Source organism: Melospiza melodia, chromosome 12, assembly GCF_035770615.1.
Source record: "Melospiza melodia melodia isolate bMelMel2 chromosome 12, bMelMel2.pri, whole genome shotgun sequence".
NCBI classification, from domain to species: Eukaryota; Metazoa; Chordata; class Aves; order Passeriformes; family Passerellidae; genus Melospiza; species Melospiza melodia.
In genome coordinates, this window is record NC_086205.1 from 7,421,102 (window position 1) to 7,440,693 (window position 19,592).

Below are 19,592 nucleotides of genomic sequence, written 5' to 3' on the forward strand. Positions count from 1 at the left end.
TGCTGTGGGTCACAGCCCGAGCGCTCTGGCACTGCCCAGCTCTGGGGGTTACAGTTTGTTTATGGTTACCCGCTGCAGGTGAGTGATCCTGGCTCTGGTGACATCACAGGGTTCTGAGGGGCACAGCCAGGAGCTCCCCCATCCACAGAGACAGATCCTGTGGCACACAGCCCACCTGGCAGTGGGCTGCACACCTCAGTGTTTGCCCAGATCCCTTCCAGGTGGTCCCTGCTGAGGTGGGGCTGTGCCACTGTTACACTCCCAGAGTGACTGAGGCTGCTAGGGACCTGCAGAGCTCATCTGGTCCATTACTGCTGAAGAGTCTCTGCTGTAGGCCAGCAGTGATCAAAGTGTTCTGCCTCCCTCATTTTTGAGTGACTTGATGACAGGTCTCACAATGGCTGCATCCTGATTCCAGAGCTGGAAATTTAGAGTTGGAGATTGAGCCCCACTGTTAGCAGTTTCTCTTGCTTGTTGGCTCACAGTTGTCCCCCAAACTCTTGGGATATTCTGCACTGAAGTCTGGCCCTGACCTTCCCACACTGCAGCAATTCCCCTCAAACTGCTGGACAAACTCCCAAAGCAAGGTGTAGGTGCTCCCTCTTGATATTCAAGCCAAGTTTCATTGGACAGGCTCTGCAGTTTTCAGGGTCTTTCCCTGCAGTGCAAACCCATTCCAGAACCTGTGGCTCCCCCAAAATTCTCCAGGCTGTCCAGGAGGCTGGATCTCCACCCCAACACCTACTGATGATGAGGCAGCACAAAGTCCCTCCATGAGCACTACCTTGCAGTCACAGCAAAGACACAGCCATAAAAATAAAAGCTTTTTATTTGTTTTTTTTTTTATATACCATTACAGAAACATCTGAGTAACATTCTCAGGACAGGCAGCTCTGGGGCCCAAGGGATGAGCACAGGCAGCCAGCTCTGGGGTCTGCCATGCTGTGCTCCTGAGCTGCTGCTGCTCTTGGTGCATGATGTCCTTGCTCCTTGCCCTCAGGGAGGTGACCCAGCACTCCTGGTGTCAGGGTGTCACCTTCTTGTAGGTGATGTGTAAGTGCTGAGTCATGGGCTGCGTAGTGGTTGCCATTGAGACAGTTTGTTCGAGTTTCCCATCGGAATTGAGCCTGAATTTTCTGGTAATCTAAACCAGGGGGGAGGAAAAGAAATAAGGAAATCAAGCAATGAGTGTCCACAAGGTGAATGCCTTACCTGGGCTTTCTTCCCTTTGCCATCCACCTGCCTGCTCAAGGATATCCTCGCTACAGCAGGCAAATGAACAAGGAGGTTTGTCTCCTAAAGAAAGCAGCCTTCTCCACAACACCAGCTCCAAGCCCATTACCCATGGAACAAGGCATGTTCACAGAATTAACTGAGTTGGAAAAGACCTTTGAGACCACCAAGTCCAGCCCATGACCTAATTCCATCTTATTAACTAAACCATGGCACTGAGTGCCACATCCAGGCTCTTCTTAAACACCTCCAAGGACAGTGACTGCACCATTTCACCTCCCTGGGCAGCCCCTTCCAATGCTCAATCACCCTTTCTGTGAACAGCTTATTCCTAATGTGCAGCCTAACCTTCCCCTGGTGCAGCTCAAGCCTGTGTCCTCTTGTCCTGTCACTGGTTGCCTGGGAGAGGAGAACAACCCCCACCTGGCTATAACCTCCTTTCAGGGAGTTGCAGAGGATGATGAGGTCTCCCCTCAGCCTCCTCTTCTCCTGCATATTCCCCCTGCATCCAATAAAGAAAGGAGGTTGTCCTTGCCCCTTCTCATCCACGAGCAGCAACAGAGGGAACCTTGCCATAATTTCATTAAGCTGTGCTTTCACAAATTTGTATTAAATCTGCATTGATAACACCTTTAAAGGTGATTCTTCGAGCAACCTGAATCACTCATGACAGCCTGGTGCAGGAAATGAGCCTTCCTCCCTCAGTGAGAGCTCAGCCAAGCCACAGCCACCCTGAATCACTTTCCACCAGGAATGCAACAATATGGTGAAGTTTTCTCAAAATGAGCAACTCCAGCAGCAGCACACATGTCCTTCTCACAAAACTGTGGCCTCTTTGTTTCCACAGGTAATTTAAGCTGCTCTTGGTGAAGGAGAAAAGGCTCTGGAGTTGGTTTCCTGACAACTCCTCTCATTCCACACCCAGACACGCACTAGGACCAGTCCCTGGGCCTGAGCTTCCCACAGGTGCCAGATGAGCACAGATCTCTAATCCTAGAGCTTCCTTCCTTCTTCCAGCCAAGGCCAGCCTTGGAGCCCCCAATTAGGAATATATCTGCTGGCTTTCTGTGCTTTGCCCTCTCCTCCTGCCAGTCTATCTGCCCACAGCTCAGGCAGCAACTCAGAGGACAGTCCCTTTAATTTAAATGTTTGCAATCCAGAGCTCTGCCTCCCTGCTGACACCCACAGGATCTAATTTACTTTGCTACGGGAAGGAGGCACTACAGCTGTTCCTGGGAAAGAGGAAACCTGAAAACATGCACCCAAAGGCAGGGGAGATGGGACTTCCCAAAGTTAGGACACTATCTGTGTAAGCAAATCAAATTTTTGTCTACATCTGCACAAACTTGTGCTCTCTGCTGTCTAAGGGTAAGTTTTACAGCACACAAAAACCAGGCTGTGAGAGCTTGTCTCAGCCACCACAGCTTCAGATGTGACAGTGACACCTCCAGAGGTGACCTCAGGATGCCTCTGACACTGACTCCAGCAGTGCCACTGCACTCACAGCTGGCTGTACCCCTCCAGATGTATCAACAAACCCCCACTACACACCCAAAAAGTCAAACCCCCAAAAGCAGCCAACCAAAGGTGGAGCTGACAGCAAGAGCCAGCCCCACCCTGCAGCCACAGAGGGGAAAAGAGCCCAGAGCAAGGTCTGAATGCTCTGAAAAGTACAGAGCAAGAACTGCAGGTGTTCCTGAAATATCCTCATGAGGCCCAGTACTGACCATACCTTAAATTGCATCCTCATACTGCAATCAACCCAGAAAACCAGCATTAATAACTAATCCCACTGCCATAAAAGAGTATTTAGACAAGACTTTCCTCTTTTCTTCCCTAAGGACCTGCTACTGGCCATTCTGGAGACAGGATTCTGGGTTAGCTGGTCTCATCCAGCCCGTCAGTTTTTATCATAATGATCCCTCTGGGTCTCATAATGTACAAAATCTGTTCTGAAGGCACTTACAGAAATAAGCCAGGATGGCATGCAGTACTTCCAAGAACCTCTGATGGCATTCTGTAATTAAAGCATGCTAAATAACATATCCTCTCAACCAGACTCCTCCTGGGACAAGCAGTGCTATAGGAATGGCTCACTCTGTGTGCACTCACCTGCTCTACATGGGGCTTCTTGGCAAAGGAGATCCTGGCTATGGAGTGAGAAGCTATAGACAGCTCTTGTCCATTCACCTCCCCTTCCTCCACCTCCACCAGACCTAGGGAAGAGCAAAGGCACACATATTATTAGGCTGCAAAGGTTATTTAAGCATGTCACAATTGTTATTTTGACCTTTCAGTACTTAAGAGGAAGCTTATAAAAAAGAGGAAGAAGGATTTTTTACGCATTCAGATAAGGACAGGACAAGGAAGAAGTTTTTAATCTGTAAGAGGAGAAATTTAGGTTAGATATTGGGAAGAAATTCTTCCCTGTGAGGGTGGTGAGGCCAGAGAAGCTGTGGCTGCCCCATCCCTGGAAGTGTTCAAAGTCTGGTCAGACAGGGCTTGGAATAACCTGGTCTGGTGGAAGGTGTCCCTGACCATGGCAGGGAGGTGCAATGAGATTTAAGGTTCCTTCCAACCCAAACCATTCCATGCTCTATTAGGCTGCTTAACAGACCAGCCCTCCCTGTGGAGAATGGTTTTATTTGCCCTAATTAATTTTATTTATTGACAACTGCAGATCCACACAACCTCAGACATGGAAAGCTGGACTTATTCATACTGTGTAGCATGAGTGTCACAGCACAACTGGCACTCCTCCCTTCAAATCTGTCATTTTAGATGCAAACTTCAGCATCAACTGGGGTTTAACACTTTCACTCATAATTACTGAGATGTGGTCCTCTCTCATTCAGTCCCCATAAAGCAAGAAGTACCAAGGTGCTGCACCCACACACTGGGAGGCTCTCCTAATTTGGGAACCACTGAGGGTCCAGCACCAAAGAGCAGTGATTCTGACAGGAAAAATTAATTAAATAAAACTGTGAGAGGTGCCAAGAATTTTCTCAAACCCCCACACACTGGGAGGCTCCCTTAGTTTAGGAACCACTGTGTGTTCAGCACCAAAGAGCAGCGATTCCGACAGGGAAAAATTAATTAAATAAAACCATCAGAGGTGCAAGAACTGTCTGAAAAAGTGATGAAATGGCCCAGCAGGGTAAGAACCTCTACTTTTCCCCAGAGTGGGTATGAGGAGTGTACCTGTGTTCTGGGCACTGATGAAGGCCACCTTGTTAGTGTCGGGTTTGAGGCGGATGAAGCCGCACTCCCGGTGCATGGGCTTCCTGGTGTCCGGGTGGAAGGCGTTGAACCTGAGGGCAAACCAGAGCACAAATCTCATGGGTTTTGCACTCAAAAGACATTTTCTGGCCTGTTTTCCTCTTATTTAACCCCATGAGTGCCTGCAGTATTCTTTGAAGTGTAAAAGACTGACAGCAGTTCACAGTTGAGAGATGAAAACCTGGAGAAATATGGTTACTTTACAGAGGCACAGCTATTTCTTAAAGCTGGAGTTAAGCCTTTAAGTTCAAGTCTTTAAGTTCAAGTCTTTAAGTTCAAGCCTTTAAGTTCAAGCCTTTAAGTTCAAGCCTTTAAGTTCAAGCCTTTAAGTTCAAGCCTTTAAGTTCAAGCCTTTAAGTTCAAGCCTTTAAGTTCAAGCCTTTAAGTCTTGAAGTTGAAGTCTTTAAGTCAACTTAAACTTAAAGACTTAAGTCCTTAAGTTCAAGTTCAAGCTTTGGACTTTCCATGACCCCTGGCTCTTTCTAAGAACTAGCTCAGAAACCTCTCAGATGTTACACAGATGCTGAAGCCACCTGTGTCTCAAAAACTTCCTTTTCTCAAATAAATATCTGGAATTACTGTATCATCTTTATTTAGTTTTTACACCTGGAAAAGTTGTTTTGTCTGTATATTCCTTGCTGTAGAAAGCAACAGAGCAGACATATTTCTCCCATCACTTCCTTCAAAAAGATAACAAATTCAGCTCAGACTCTTACTTATTCTTCAGGATGCCTTAAGAACTGTAGGTTTGGTCCCCCATAAGATGGGTGATTATACTTTTCAAAGAAAAAACAAACTTAAATCAGGCAGTTTTCAGTGCTTGGAGCATTTAAGGGATACAGGGATTGTCCTGCCTATTTTCCAGGTGCTTCCTAAAGCTCAACAGCTCACAGGTCTGTAACTTCTTGACACAAAGAAAAGGAGGAGCAAAAAGAAAAAGGTGACTCAAATAAGGAACTGTTCCCAAGCTGGGGAGGGAGGTGCAGCCAGAGCAAGACTGTCAGAGCTTTGTTTCTTTTGGAAACTGGACTAAAGCAGTCCCAGGCTGAGCTGGCAGCTCCAGCACACTCCAGGAACACAGGGCATCTCTCACACAGCACTTGCATCTTGTAATTCTTCTTTTCTTGGTTTTCAAAGCAACACACTTTCCAACTCACCCCTGCTGAAGGAACACTGGAGCACTACTGAGCAGCAGCCAACTTGTCACTTCCCTCCCTCAAGATTTCTTTTGATTTTTCTTAGAACAACCACTTGAAGCCAAAGCAAGTAGTTAAGCTACCTGCCTCCTGTTTGACAAGCACTAATTTTTCTCAGATTTCCACAGTGGTGAAAACTGAGGACGACAGCTTAAAATGGAGACACCTGGTAGCCATGTCACAGCTCCTCCATTTATTCTATGTGGGAATTTCACACAGAATGCCAATTAATCACAAGTTTTTGTCAGATTATGCCCTCTTCTGACTCAGAGATGGGGCAACTGAGAGGTGTTTTAAAAACTTTTATTCCGTTTTCAGTTTAATGTGAAGGGTGAGACAATACAGATGTTATAACTCATGCTATCTCAATCAGAAGCTATTTCTTAATTACAATATATTATAAGCATTTCTTGGCCTATCAGCTTTTGCCACACTATGTTGTAAATGCCTTAAAGCTAATCATCTAAAATTACCCTTCATGGGCCACTGTAATTGGCATTTGTAATGCTAATTAATCACAAATTTTCAAGGAAAATCAAAGTTAGACCATGCAGTCACACACCACAGCATCATCTCGTTTTGAAAATGAGGTGGAAATTTATGTACTTTGATGAATTAAGGTGAAAATTTCTGTTCTTTGCCACTGGAAAAGAAACCCAGCCAACAAATCCACGGCTGCTCCAATCCAGGAGCTGCTGCCAAGCCTGGCAGATCCCCTGACTTACGAGAAGTTGAGCATGGGCTGTCCCACGTGAGAGATGTGCACTTCCTCCAGGTACTGGAAGGGCTTCATTGTAGGGAAGGTGCCATCTCCTGGTGGGTCTGAGAGCCAGGTGCCCAGCATCCAGGACAGGGGTTCCATCACAGGGTTCAGCTGGGGAGTCTCTGTGGAGCAAAAGACAGAAGGAAGAAGGAAAACTCAGGGATCTGTGCTCTGCAGGCTGCTGTGAGCTGCCTCCAGCTGGCTGAAGGTGAACACAGAACACCTCAGAAATGGTTCAACACCACAGGAATGCTTTTGTTCAGAGCAGTGCCAGCTCCAAGGGGGAGTCATGGAAAGTGGGTCTGTTTTCACACAGAGAGCACTCTTACAGGTGGGTCCATTTCTGACTCCTCTCTGTAGCTTGATCTGAAAGAAAATCCCACTCCCAGCCACATGCAGGGAAGAAGATGACTGAAAGCTCAGCACAAAGAATAATCATTAAATGATAATGAAGCCTCTAACACTCCGGGCTAATCTCTCTCAAGCACTGAGCACACACTGTTCCTGTTTGTTTCAGAGGCTCAGGAAATGAGTCCTCATTTCAAAAGAAAATCAGGCTGTGTGCATATTCAAGATCAAAGTTTGGCTATAGTATTTTTTAAGAGGTTAACAATGGCCTGAACTTGTACAAAGAGACAAGGAAGGATCATTCAGAAGCTGTTCTACTAAGGCTCTGGACTAATGCAAACATCTTAAAAATACCTGGGTGCCTGTAAGGCAAAGAGTAAACGAAAGAGAAAGACACTTCCCTTTGTCACTGCAGTTATGAAAAAGCAACCAAGGCCTATTTCACAAAGTTAAAACTTCTTTAACAAATCATTTTACAGAACCACAGAATAAGATGAGCTGGAAGGAACCCACAAGGATCACCAAGTCCAACTACTGGCCCTGCACAGGACCATGCCAAAGAGTCACACCATGTGCCTGGGAGCATTGTCCAAATGCTTCTTGAACTGTATCAGGCTTGGTGTTGTAGGAGAGTTTTGATAAACAGTTTTGCATTTTACTTTCAGAGGCTGTGACCTGAAAAAAATACATCAGAAAAATGGAGACAGACAATTTAAAGCCAGGTGAAGAGCAGAGCAGATCCATTACTAAGGTGTAAGTAGGGAAAGCAAAACATCACCCATGGGATGTTGGAAAAGATGGATTCCCACACAAACAGGCTGCCTGCTACTCTCAGTAGTCTGTTATGCAGAGAAATATGATTGAAGTAAGCTTAAAGCATGGCCTCTTCCCCCACATGGCAGAAATATTTCATCCTGGCAAGGTGGGTGCTGCAGGGGGGTGTTTCCACACCTAGAGATCAAGAATACAAGAACAAGCTGCCTGGCTGATCTAAAGGGCACAGACTAAACTGCAGGCAGAAATCACAACCTAAGAGTAAAGCTGTGGCCAAAATTTGCTTGACCAGTCTGAGTTTCACTGTGCTCTTTATGAAATGTCAGGCTAAAAGATTGAGCAAGGAGGAAGGACAGTCCACACCTGCAGTGCCAGAGGAGAAGGAAGAGCAGCTTTCCTGGGTAAAGAGACCACTTGTGGTACCCATTCTCCCACAGACAGCAGGTGTGAAAAGCCAGCCCACGTCAGCAAAGTGCTGCTACTTGCTTTGCTCTATCCTGAAGTATTTTGCAAGGGAAGCAACATGAGGAAACATGAGAGCTCACTAGGAAGTCAGTGATAGAGGTCCACAGCATCAGAGCCAGGATCTGTAGAACACCCTGGCAGACTGTGCAGTCCCCAGGACTTGGAAAGGGGTTCCCAAACCTGTGCAGCAGTGTCAGTGTACTGCACAGCATCTCCTTGTACTCACCTTTGCAGTTCCATGAGGGGAACACACAGTTCTGTGGATAAGCAGCATACTGCTCCTCCCTCCAGCTGATGTTTGCCTTTCACTCTCTGCTGCATTTCTTTTCAAGCTCTTTGCAGGCTCATTTCCCATGATGGAAGTGAAAAGCAAAGCTTTGGAAAAGCTGCAGGAGCCTGCAGCCTGGGCTGCTGCTGCCCTCTCCTGGGTCAGCATGCCAGGAGCAGGACAGTTTCTGTCACCACAGTGCTTTCATAGGGCACTTCACTTTCTGCTGCTTGCACTTCAGGAAAAGCATCCAAACAACAGATGAAAGGAATGGCTGTAGCCATTCCCACTCTTTAGACTTGATTATAAACCAAGAGAAGCCAAGGGAAGCCATTTCCACCATCCCACTGCCTTGCTGTGCAGCACCCAGCCTGGCTGGAGGTGCCTGAGCTGGTCTCACCTCCAAAGGGCTGGAATTGCAGCCAGCTGAGAAGTGAAGATGGAACTGTACATCCTGAAGTCTCTGACACTTGGGCAAACAGCACAGCCAAATGATCATTATTACTTTTCTAAACTACCTAGATGGCAGCAAAGCTAAAGAGCTCTTTAATTCTCATGTGGCTTGGAAAAGTCAAGAGCAGCAGAAGTGAGTAAAGACCAGGGGCTCAGTGAAGTGTGGTGGGTGCAGACATCCTGATCTCATCCCATGCTCTTCTTACCTTCAGTGTTGGGCTCTCACTGGTGCACTAAGAATTTTTTCCTTCCTGGCTGGAAGAGTGGAAAAGGAAGAGGGGAGGCAGACAGGAGAGAGTCTGATTGAATCCACCAGAAAAAAAAAAAAAAAAAAAAAAACAACGAAACCCACAGCTATTTGAAAAGCAATTTGCTTTTTTTATGTCATGGTTGGGGCAGGTAAATAAATGCAAGACTATTGTAGCAACAAGAAGTTCTATGCTGAGCTGCTTTGTTTCAAATTTCAGGTTTATAGATACAGTCACTGTCAAGACACTGATGAAGGAGCCTGTATATCCCTTTTAAAGGTCTAAACTCCTGGCACATCATTTTTACAAAAACCCCACTAATTTTGACAAAACCCCACTTAATGGCTTAACAGGTAAGTGTACGATAGTATCAAGAATGCAAATGACATCTGAGAATTTGCAGCACAAGAAGAGACCCTGGTCACCCTTCTGCACACTTAAAGCTTCACACTCAGAGGGGGTGCTCTTAAATGCAGATTCTCTTGCATTCATAAGCACAGCTCCTCTTTTGCCTTCTAACAGGGAAGCTCTCTCTGCATCCTCTTTCTTTACAAAAACATTCCTGGAGTCACCTTCTGCACTTCCTGGAAGCCATTAGGGACCCAGCATCTCCAAGACCCCATTCCTCTACAACCTGGTGAGGTGGAAGTTGTCCCTGCCCATGGCAGGGGGCTGGAACAAGATGAGCTTTAAGGTCCCTTCATCCCAAACCATCCTGTGGTTCTAGAAGATCTCACACAACACTCATGAAACAAAACCACACACCCATCAGCAACCTGATCACCTTGATCTCTTTCCTTCAGGAAGTCACTCAGGCCACAACCCAGGCCCTGAGCACACAGGTCAGTTCTATTTCAACACCTGCCCCTGCTCCACCCCTCCAAACTCACAGACTGTTCCTACATCTTTTCCATCCCCAGAAAGTGTCCAAGCCAAATTCCACCCTGCACTGGAACTGGCTGTCCAGGCTTTGCACCAGGAGATGCTGAGTTCTCCCTGCTTCTGAGTGGGATCCCTGGCACAGAAAGCTAAGCTGGCACAAATTCTACACAGCTTTATCAGTGAGGGGCCAGCTGGTTGCTAACAAGGCAGCTAACCCATTTCCTTCAGCTGGCTGGGGAACACTTCCTACAGAAAACTTGAGGGAATGAATTATACAAACAACAACAACAACAATAATAAAAAACTCACCAAAAATCCCCAAAACAAAATCCCTGAGTCTTCTAAGTGAGGGGTCTGCAGCATCAACCTGGCAGTTCCCTGAAATTCTTCCTCCAGCACAGTTGCTAACTGGGTTTAAAAGAAAGCATTAAACACCTTTGCCTTGTCCTTGTCCCTGTTTGTGAGGTGACCATCCTCATCCTTGATCAGGGCAATGCTATTTCTAAACTGCTTTTTGCCATTTATATATTTGGAAAAAAATATTTTTCTTTGCAGTTTTGGCAGCTTTGACTTCAATTGAGCTTTGCCTGTATGAATTTTCATACAGTGGGGAGCAACACCTCTGTGTCCTTCCCACATTACCTGACCTTGCTTCCACTGGGCATCTTCCACCATTCCATCTTATTTCCAAGAGAAATCCCAAGCCTTCTGCCTCACCTGCTTGCCTTCTGACATTTAGGAATTGCTGTTCCTGTGCCCTTAGGAGATGATGTTTAAAAGTGACCAGCACTGACCTCAGCAGAAACATTTCCCAGGGCACCTTACTCATTAATTCCCTGAGCAGCCTGAGGTTTCATGGCCAGAGTTGAGGTTTTTCAGGCACTTTTCTTCCTGTCACCAGAGATTTGGTGATGGCTCTGTGGTCTCAAAGTTCACTTTGCTCATGAGATCCTCTCTGATGACAAGCAGGAGATGAAGATCATCTTCCAAGTCAGCTCCCTGAGGACCTGCTCCATAAAGTTGTCATGCAGGTGTTTTAGGAGCCTCCTGGCCCAGGCTGTACCAGCTGTGGGATGCTCCCACTTAATTCCTGGCAGGTTGAAGTCCCCTGGGGCAGCTGACTTGGAATCATCCCTTAATTCCTCAAGGAATAATTTGTCAGTGTCATCATCCTGGCTGGGAGGTCCAGAGCAGACTCCCACAGTGAAATTGCATTATTTGTTTGCCCTTTGATTCTTATCCAAAGGTTCTCAACTGTGCCATTGCCAATTGTGAGCTCCTGACACTCCAACCCTTCTGTCACACACAGTGCCACCCCTCTGTCCCTCCTGAGGAGCCTGGAACTGTCCCTCAGGGCACTCCAGTCACAGGGAAAACTCCCACCAGGTTCCACTGATGCCAGATCTCTGAGACTGGGCCAAAGCTCCTCACTGGTCCCTCCTGCTGGGTGCACTAATGCAGAGACATTTCTGGTGTGGTGCACTGTGACCAGCACCTGGTGATGCAGATTCAGGGATCCTATTAGTGCTGCTTCCCTCAAGTTTAGGGACTCCAGCCCATTGCTCTTCCCTGTTGACCCTGGTTTTGTCCCTTTCCCCTTTCCAAGCTAGTTTAAGGCCCTATCAACAAGCTCTCCCAGCTCCTGTGCTAGAACTTTCTCCCCCAAGAAAGATGCATCCCACCAGGTGTGTCAGCAGATCAGCTGTTGAACAGATCATCCCATCTCTGCTCCAAAAGCTGGAAATGGCATTATATTCACACTCAGTAATTAATTTCCTAGCCAAGTTCCAAGGTGGTAATGCTCCGCTGCCTGCAGTCATTGCCAGAGTTCTGCTTTACATAACACAGAGAAAATATTTAAATATTTTTTTAAATTCTACTCTATCACGAGAAACCAAACACCCTACCTGAGCTCAGCCTGACTTTCTCTCGAGTTTTCCTTAGTTTGCTGTTTCATTGCTTCCTAGCTGCAAGCTGGGTTTTTGTTGTGAGTCATTGCCAACTCACTGCAAAATTAAATGCTTAATGCACAAACTCTATAGACTATTAGGCAAAAAAAAAACCCAAAAAAAAAACAAAACAAAAAAAAAAAAACTGGAAAGAACAAGACCATCCCACTGAAAAAAACCCAACCAACAGCAGTGCAAAAAGTCTTGTTTGCTCCCTTCCAACTGCCTTTCTCTCCAAGGGGGAGGTCAAAGAGCCACCACCCTCAACCAAGTCCCAAAGCTGGTGTGCCTGCACCATGCTGAGCACAAAACAGTTCACCTCCCACCCAAGTGAAATCTCTCAAGATACCTCCTGCCATGGATTCAGCCCTGTGCACACATATTTCTACTCCTTATCTCACTCTCAGTTTACTTTATGGCTCTCTTGTTCTTTGCAATGCTCACCCTACAGACCAGTTTTCTACCCCAGCCATTTCCACCCCAGACAGGGCACAAAAACTACCACAAACTGTCTGAGAATAAAAGCAGTTTTCTTCCAAAATCTAGCTCCAAGTTAACATGCAACTGCCAGGCTAGCAGTGCCTGCCCTGGTGGAGGCAATTTTCCTGACAGAACATCTCTGTGACCCCTCAGACACATTTCAGTTTCAAGCTGAGCTGGACACCAGCCCCTTACTGGTCCAGTCCTTGTCAGCCAGGTGAAAGCACAGCACCTCCAACCATGATCAATCCTCACTCAGATGAAAGCACAGCACCTCCAACCACGATCAATCCTCACTCAGATGAAAGCACAGCACCTCCAACCATGATCAATCCCACTCAGATGAAAGCACAGCACCTCCAACCACGATCAATCCTCACTCAGATGAAAGCACAGCACCTCCAACCATGCTCAATCCCCACTCAGATGAAAGCACAGCACCTCCAACCATGCTCAATCCTCACTAAGATGAAAGCACAGCACCTCCAACCATGCTCAATCCCACTCAGATGAAAGCACAGCACCTCCAACCATGCACAATCCCCAGCCAGGTGAAAGCACAGCACCTCCAACCATGCTCAATCCCACTCAGATGAAAGCACAGCACCTCCAACCATGCACAATCCCCAGCCAGGTGAAAGCACAGCACCTCCAACCATGCTCAATCCCCATTCAGATGAAAGCACAGCACCTCCAACCATGCTCAATCCCCATTCAGATGAAAGCACAGCACCTCCAACCATGCACAATCCACATCCAGGTGAAAGCACAGCACCTCCAACCATGCTCAATCCTCACTCAGATGAAAGCACAGCACCTCCAACCATGCTCAATCCCCATTCAGATGAAAGCACAGCACCTCCAACCATGCTCAATCCTCACTCAGATGAAAGCACAGCACCTCCAACCATGCTCAATCCCACTCAGATGAAAGCACAGCACCTCCAACCATGCACAATCCCCAGCCAGGTGAAAGCACAGCACCTCCAACCATGCTCAATCCCCAGCCAGGTGAAAGCACAGCACCTCCAACCATGCACAATCCCACTCAGATGAAAGCACAGCACCTCCAACCATGCTCAATCCACATCCAGGTGAAAGCACAGCACCTCCAACCATGATCAATCCCACTCAGATGAAAGCACAGCACCTCCAACCATGCACAATCCACATCCAGGTGAAAGCACAGCACCTCCAACCATGCACAACCCTCATCCAGGTGAAAGCACAGCACCTCCAACCATGCACAATCCCCACTCAGATGAAAGCACAGCACCTCCAGCCATGCACAATCCCACTCAGATGAAAGCACAGCACCTCCAACCATGCTCAATCCCACTCAGATGAAAGCACAGCACCTCCAACCATGCTCAATCCCACTCAGATGAAAGCACAGCACCTCCAACCATGCTCAATCCCCACTCAGATGAAAGCACAGCACCTCCAGCCATGCACAATCCCATTTCTCATTGCCAGTCAGGAATGGGATTTTGCTTTTCCTTTTCTGCAGCATGAATGAAATCTGTTGCCACCACTTCAGGCCCCACAGGCCAGGTCTCAGGACTCTGCCTCAGCACAAAACCATGCATTAAGTGCTCTGTTATTCTGCTTGCCCAAAGTTTGCCAACTATGCCTCATTTGCATGTAAAACTGTAAATGACCCCATTTCTACACTGGCTTTGCACAGGTACTTAAAGACAAATCCAAGCCAGATTTCCCACTGATTCCTAGTAAAGTTCTAACCGTTTTTCACATGAACTCATTTTGCAAACTCTCCTGCCTTTAATATGACCTTCATGAAAACAGACATGCAGCATGGAAGAGGCTCCTCATACCCCCAAACAGCTGAATTCCAAGTTTTACCTGAAACTCAAATGCCATGGAATCCTACCTGTGTCTGCTCCATGCCCAGCCATGTTTGCAGATATTTTGCTATTTGCTGTACCTGCAGCCCCCCCCTGCCCCAGAAAGCTCTCTGTGCAGGGTGCCAAGATGGCCAAGAGGGAAGTGAGCTCATGTTTGGGTAAAACACTGATCCTGCTGCCTGCTGGGAGATGTAGTTTTGCAACCAGACCAAACTGGGGCAAGGCAAGAGGAGGTGGTGCTGTGGAAGGAGCTGCTGGGATCTCCTGTCTGAGTGAGCACAGCAGAGCTGTGAAACCTTCATGCAGAAGAAGAAGGTCAGACAGTGCTGTCAGGACACCCAGGACTTCTCCAGGACACATCTCTGGTGGTTTGCTGGCTCTCCATCATTTCTCCCAGTGCATCCTGTGATCCTCCAGAAGCCACATCTCACCCTGTCCTGCCTGGCACACTGTGCCTAACCACACTCATCCACCAGCAGCATTCCTCAGCCTCCATGGACCTCATAAAGCAGAAAGAAATATTTTCCTACCAAACAAACACCTAAATTCAAAATTTAGATGGAAAAGGCCACCATTTCAGCTGTGCTGTAGACAGCCTGGGGCTTCTCCTAAACCAGGGTGAGACAGGTTGGGAAACAGCCCTCAAGCACATGGTGACAGCTGGAGCTGGAGCCACTTGGGCACCCTGAGTCACCCAGCCCCAAGTGTGGCTGGCAGGCAGTGCTGGGCAGCAGCCCTGCACAAACCTGCTCTTCCCAGCCTGCTGCAGCTTGGAGACAGCCAGCAGAAATTTATTGGGCTCATTAGAGGAAAATATGTGAGAACTAGCACTGAAATGAAGTCCTGCTGAGTGGGTGTGGGCCTAAAGTTGGTGTTTTGTGCTCAGGATTTGGTGGGAGCAGCTGAGGGTGAGGGATGCAGACAGGTAACAACCTGCATGGTCAGCCCAGGCTGGTACTTACACACCAGGAACTGCCTTCAGCAGAAAAAAATATGCAGGCTCAGGTTCACAGCTAAAGCCATCACCTCAACCACACATCTGATGAGCTGGGACAACTGAGACAGGGCTGCTAACAAAGACTATTATTAACCTAATGTGTTACCTGATGTATTTTTATGAATATGAAAAACCTTTCTGAACTCAGCTTTGTGTTACAGTAAAACTTGGTGCCTGGGCATGAACCAGACTCATCTGGCTGCACTTCATCAGCTATTTTCACTGCCATGAACTGGTACTACAAGCACACAAAAAAAAGAGTCCAAAACAGAAAAACACCAAGATGAAGCTAAAAAAATTTTTAAAAAGCCAGTCAGTCACCAACCAACCCATTAAAAAAGTTCCCATCCTGCCAAGCTAAAACTGCCAAAATGGTTCATTTTCATACACTGATCTCTATTTTGTTGATAAAAGATGGGAGAATGGGTAATGAAATGGTCAGTTCATTAGGAAAACTTACATTTTCCCTTATAAAATAGAGTATGTAACTCATATATTAAAAATATCTTTACAAGAACATAAAATTTTCACTTCTTAAAGATGTATCTATGAAAACACTCATCTTGGGAAAAAGGAGAAAAATCATAGTGCTTACAAGAATAAAAAAAAATCTCTAAAGATACTCTTTCTGCAATTAGTATCTCAGTATTGAAGGTATTCCAACAAAGGCAGACCCCTTTTAAAATAAATGTATAAATAAATATATGTATATATATGAATGACAACTATGGAACCCTAAAATTGTATTTAGTTATTTTCTTTAGTTTGACACCTAAACAATATAAAAACACAGACCAGAAGGTACAAACAAGACTATGCTGATTTCCCAGGGCAAAACTTTTCCCCTCTCCACCCAAATAAAAGTGTGAGTTTTCCCATATTGTGAAAAATTAGATACATATAGGAAAAGTAGTGCTGGGTGTCAACCTTCATGAATTTTAGAGTCTACTTTCCTCCTCTAGTGAGGAAGTTGGCCATGCTACAACATGCTGTCCATGCCAGCATCACTTTTCTGACTTCCCAACATCCCCAGAAGAAGCCATGGAGTGTTTCTCCTAAAGGAAAGGTGAGAATCAGCCAGCAGGAGACACCAACCCTCCACAGGTGACAACTTCTCCAAGCAAGCCCCACATCACAAATCCTTCCCAAGGCAACCCAAAGTTTTCTCATCAGCCACACACGCACCACCATTAGATGGTCCCAAACTCCTGCCCTGAAATGCACCTTGCAATCAGTCACTGTGTACACATTGTACATTAAAAGACACTTTTTTTGTTGAAGAAGAAGAAGGGCCTCATTTGACTTCTAGGTAACAAACTTTTTACATGGCCTGATCCCTCTCTGAGTTCCCCTGTGCTTTATGATGTTTAATTATTATTTTTGTAATTGATAGAGAAGTATCTTCCATCACTCCCTGCTTTATTATGTTTCCTGACTTCTTCTGCCTTACAAGGGAGGAAAGGATCAGACATTTGCTCACAAATTGTGACCTCAATGTGCCTCATGACATTGTCATATTTGATACCTCCCACTTCACTTGCATTTCCTGTATCCTCAGTACTGAGTGCAGTATATGAAATCCAATACCAAAAGTATTTCTTATGCCACTGAGGACAATAACAGATTTCCCAGATACCTGCTGCTAGGACAGCACCAGAAAAAAATCACAGGCATGGCCAAAGGAAGAAGGAAAATCCTAGTAGGAGCCACTGTATCACAAATAAGTTAAAATAATTCAGAAAGAAAAGAAAATAAATTCAAGAACAGAGTTGCCTGTAACACCACAATCTAAATTCTGATTCCACATCTTGGAAAGGTTAGGGGTGTAAGAATTAACTTGTGGGCCCACTGAGTGAATGTTTTAATCTGTATCCATTGGTGTTAGAGAAGCTGCTACTCCTCCTTCCCAGAGCGTCACACCTTCTCCCCATCACACCTTTCACAGCCCCCAACTCAAGAAAGCAGGGAATTCCACCTGAGTGTGCAGCACCCCTGGCAATACTGACCACAGTCCTGGGATATCAGGCTGTTCAAGTAAGGGAAAGTGTTGCGCTTCATCTCATTGAGCTTCTCCTTGAGCTTCCTGACTTGGCTGTCGGAGCGGCTGATCCTCTGCCTCAGCAGCTTCAGCTCGCCGTTCTTCTTCTCCACCTGCTCGCGCAGGCAGCACACCTGGCTCTTGCTCTGCCGCGAGGAGAAGCAGTACGAGTGCAGGGAGTCGATGAGCTTGCAGGCGCCCGAGGCCGACATGATCACCTCGTTGATGGACATGGGGTTGGCGTCCGTGTCCCCCTTGCGCCCCAGCACGGCCTCGGCGGCGGGACGGGGGGTCAGGTCGGCCGGGGACGCCGACAGACCCTGCGAGGGTTTCTGGGGGGTGGCCGTGAGGGATGACGTCGGGGACGCTTCAGTGACGGCCTTGTCGTGCCCCAAGGGTTGGCTGCTGCAGCTGGGCTCCACGTCTCTCTTTGGCCTTTTCCTTTCTAGCTGCTCCTTGGGGAGAGACGGCCTCTCCCTGGCGTGCTTGGAGGAAAAGCTGTACGAGTGCAGGGAGCCGATGAACTTGCAGGCACCGGAGGCCGGAGGGGTGAAATCGTCCACGGACACGCCGCTCCTGTCTGCCACCCAGCTCCCTGCCCAGCTGCCCCTGGCACAGTCCTTGCCAGGAGACCTCTCGGGCTTCACCTGCACCCCGGCCTTGGTGCCCAAATGATCCCCTAACGTCCTTCTGCGAGGGCCGTCCAGCTGGCTGTGGAGGGCCTGCTCCTCCTTGGGCACGGATCCTATTTCCTCTTTCAGAGTGGCCTCCTCCATCTCTTTCGTCCCTTGCATCACCATGAAGTCCTGGCCAGAAGATGGAGACCTGTGTGCTACCTCACCGCCTCCCTCCTGCAGGGCCTCCCCATCCTTCACCAGCACCTGCCTGGCTATTTTCCTTCTGCTCCTGACATAATCCAGCTTGCCGTGCTTCTTCTCCACCAGCTGGAAGATGGTGGGGACAGCAGTGGGCTTCAGCAAGCGGTGATGGTCTTCCAGCCGCTTGAAGAAACTGTCTTTGGTGAAGTGCTCGCTGCAGAGAAAGGAATACTTGGTGGGAGTCCAGTTGTCTCTCTGAACAGCTTTCAGCCACTGAATCAAGCGCTTCGAATCCTTCAGAGGGAATCTGAAAGGGGAACAGAGAAAACCCGCTAAAAAACAAGCTACATTTCGGGAATCAGAAGGGCTGGTACTTTAAGAATTGCAGAACCATGGAATCATAGAACTGTTGAGGTAGGAGAAGACCTTTGAGGTGACCAAGTCCAAGGTGACGGCTTGGTTTAGGAGATTTTGGGGAAAGTTGTGTTTTGGGAAGTTACGCTCATTTACAAATGAAATTACACTCATTTAAGAATTATTTCACTTTGGTCTGAAACATTTCATATTCATTCGCTGCGTCAACAGCTCCACTTCACAACAAGCGTAGGACACAAAGGTGCTGTTTCCATTTCCATCAGCAGTCGATCCATTACTCCGCTCACCAGCCCCAGGAGGAACAAACAGCCTGTCCCCAAGGAATGGGGATGTGCCCACCACCAAAGCGCCCAGCTCAGCCAGCACGCTGCCCAGCGTAACCCGGCTGCTGCTCACACCGAGTGTGCTTAATAACATTTAATTAGCTGTAGAAATGCCTGCAGTACACGAAAGCCCCTGAGCAGGAGAGCCGGGCTCCGTTTCCAATGGGACTCCCGAGACAGGGACTTTTCCCGGGGACTCACGGCCGGCAGCATCCCCAGCGAGGGCTGAGGCGGCGGGGCACGGACCGGGGGAGGGTCGGGGTGACAGGCCGGGAGGGCCCGGCCCCATGGCGAGGGGCGCTCCCGCTGCCCGCCCGGGGCTGCACGATCCGGGAGCCCCGAGCCGGTCTCCCCTGAGGGAAACAAAGAGCGGTCGCTGCCGTGGGGGCCCGGGGAAGGGAGCGGGATTGGGACCGGGGAGCGGGCGGCCCAGCCGCGGCACTTGCGGCGGGCCGCCCTTACCTGTGGAAGGAGACGGCGCCGTGGCGCGCCTTGCCCTGCCGGTTAGAGCAGTTGGCGGCGGCGCAGCAGATCACCATCTCCGACCGCCGCCGCCGCCCTCGGCCGGCCGGGCCCGCCCCGGCCCCCGCCCCGGCCCCCGCCCCGGCCCCGGCCCCGCCGCGCCGCCGTACGGCAAGATGGCGGAGCCGGGTCACCCCGGCGCCCCTCGCCGGTGGGGAAGGGGTTTCTGTACGGCACAACATGGCGGCCGCCACATGGCCGCCGCCATTTTGGCCGGGCTGCAGCTGTACGGCGCTAGGTAGGTGGGGAAAGGGGGGTTCGCTCCCGGGGCCTCTCGCTTGCCTCGTCGGCGCAGCTGGGCGTCCGCCTCCCGACG

At 48.3% G+C, this 19,592-nt stretch overlaps 1 protein-coding gene across 3 annotated transcripts; it reads right to left on the reverse strand.

Moving 5' to 3' along the window:
• Positions 1–811: 811 nt before the first annotated feature.
• THAP4 (THAP domain containing 4) lies at positions 812–19,331 on the reverse strand. Of its 3 annotated transcripts, none has more exons than XM_063166614.1 (6): positions 19,217–19,331; positions 17,207–18,363; positions 6,434–6,593; positions 4,435–4,544; positions 3,346–3,449; positions 812–1,144 (listed from the first exon to the last, which is right to left on the reverse strand). In XM_063166614.1, exons 1-6 carry the CDS (start codon positions 19,291–19,293, stop codon positions 1,025–1,027), a joined length of 1,728 nt encoding a protein of 575 aa, XP_063022684.1. In that variant the 5' UTR covers positions 19,294–19,331; the 3' UTR covers positions 812–1,024. The 3 variants fall into 3 exon arrangements, with proteins under 3 accessions (XP_063022684.1, XP_063022686.1, XP_063022685.1); XM_063166616.1 differs by lacking the exons at positions 17,207–18,363; positions 19,217–19,331 and adding exons at positions 13,780–13,903; positions 14,230–14,363; XM_063166615.1 differs by lacking the exons at positions 17,207–18,363; positions 19,217–19,331 and adding an exon at positions 14,230–14,372.
• Positions 19,332–19,592: the final 261 nt, after the last annotated feature.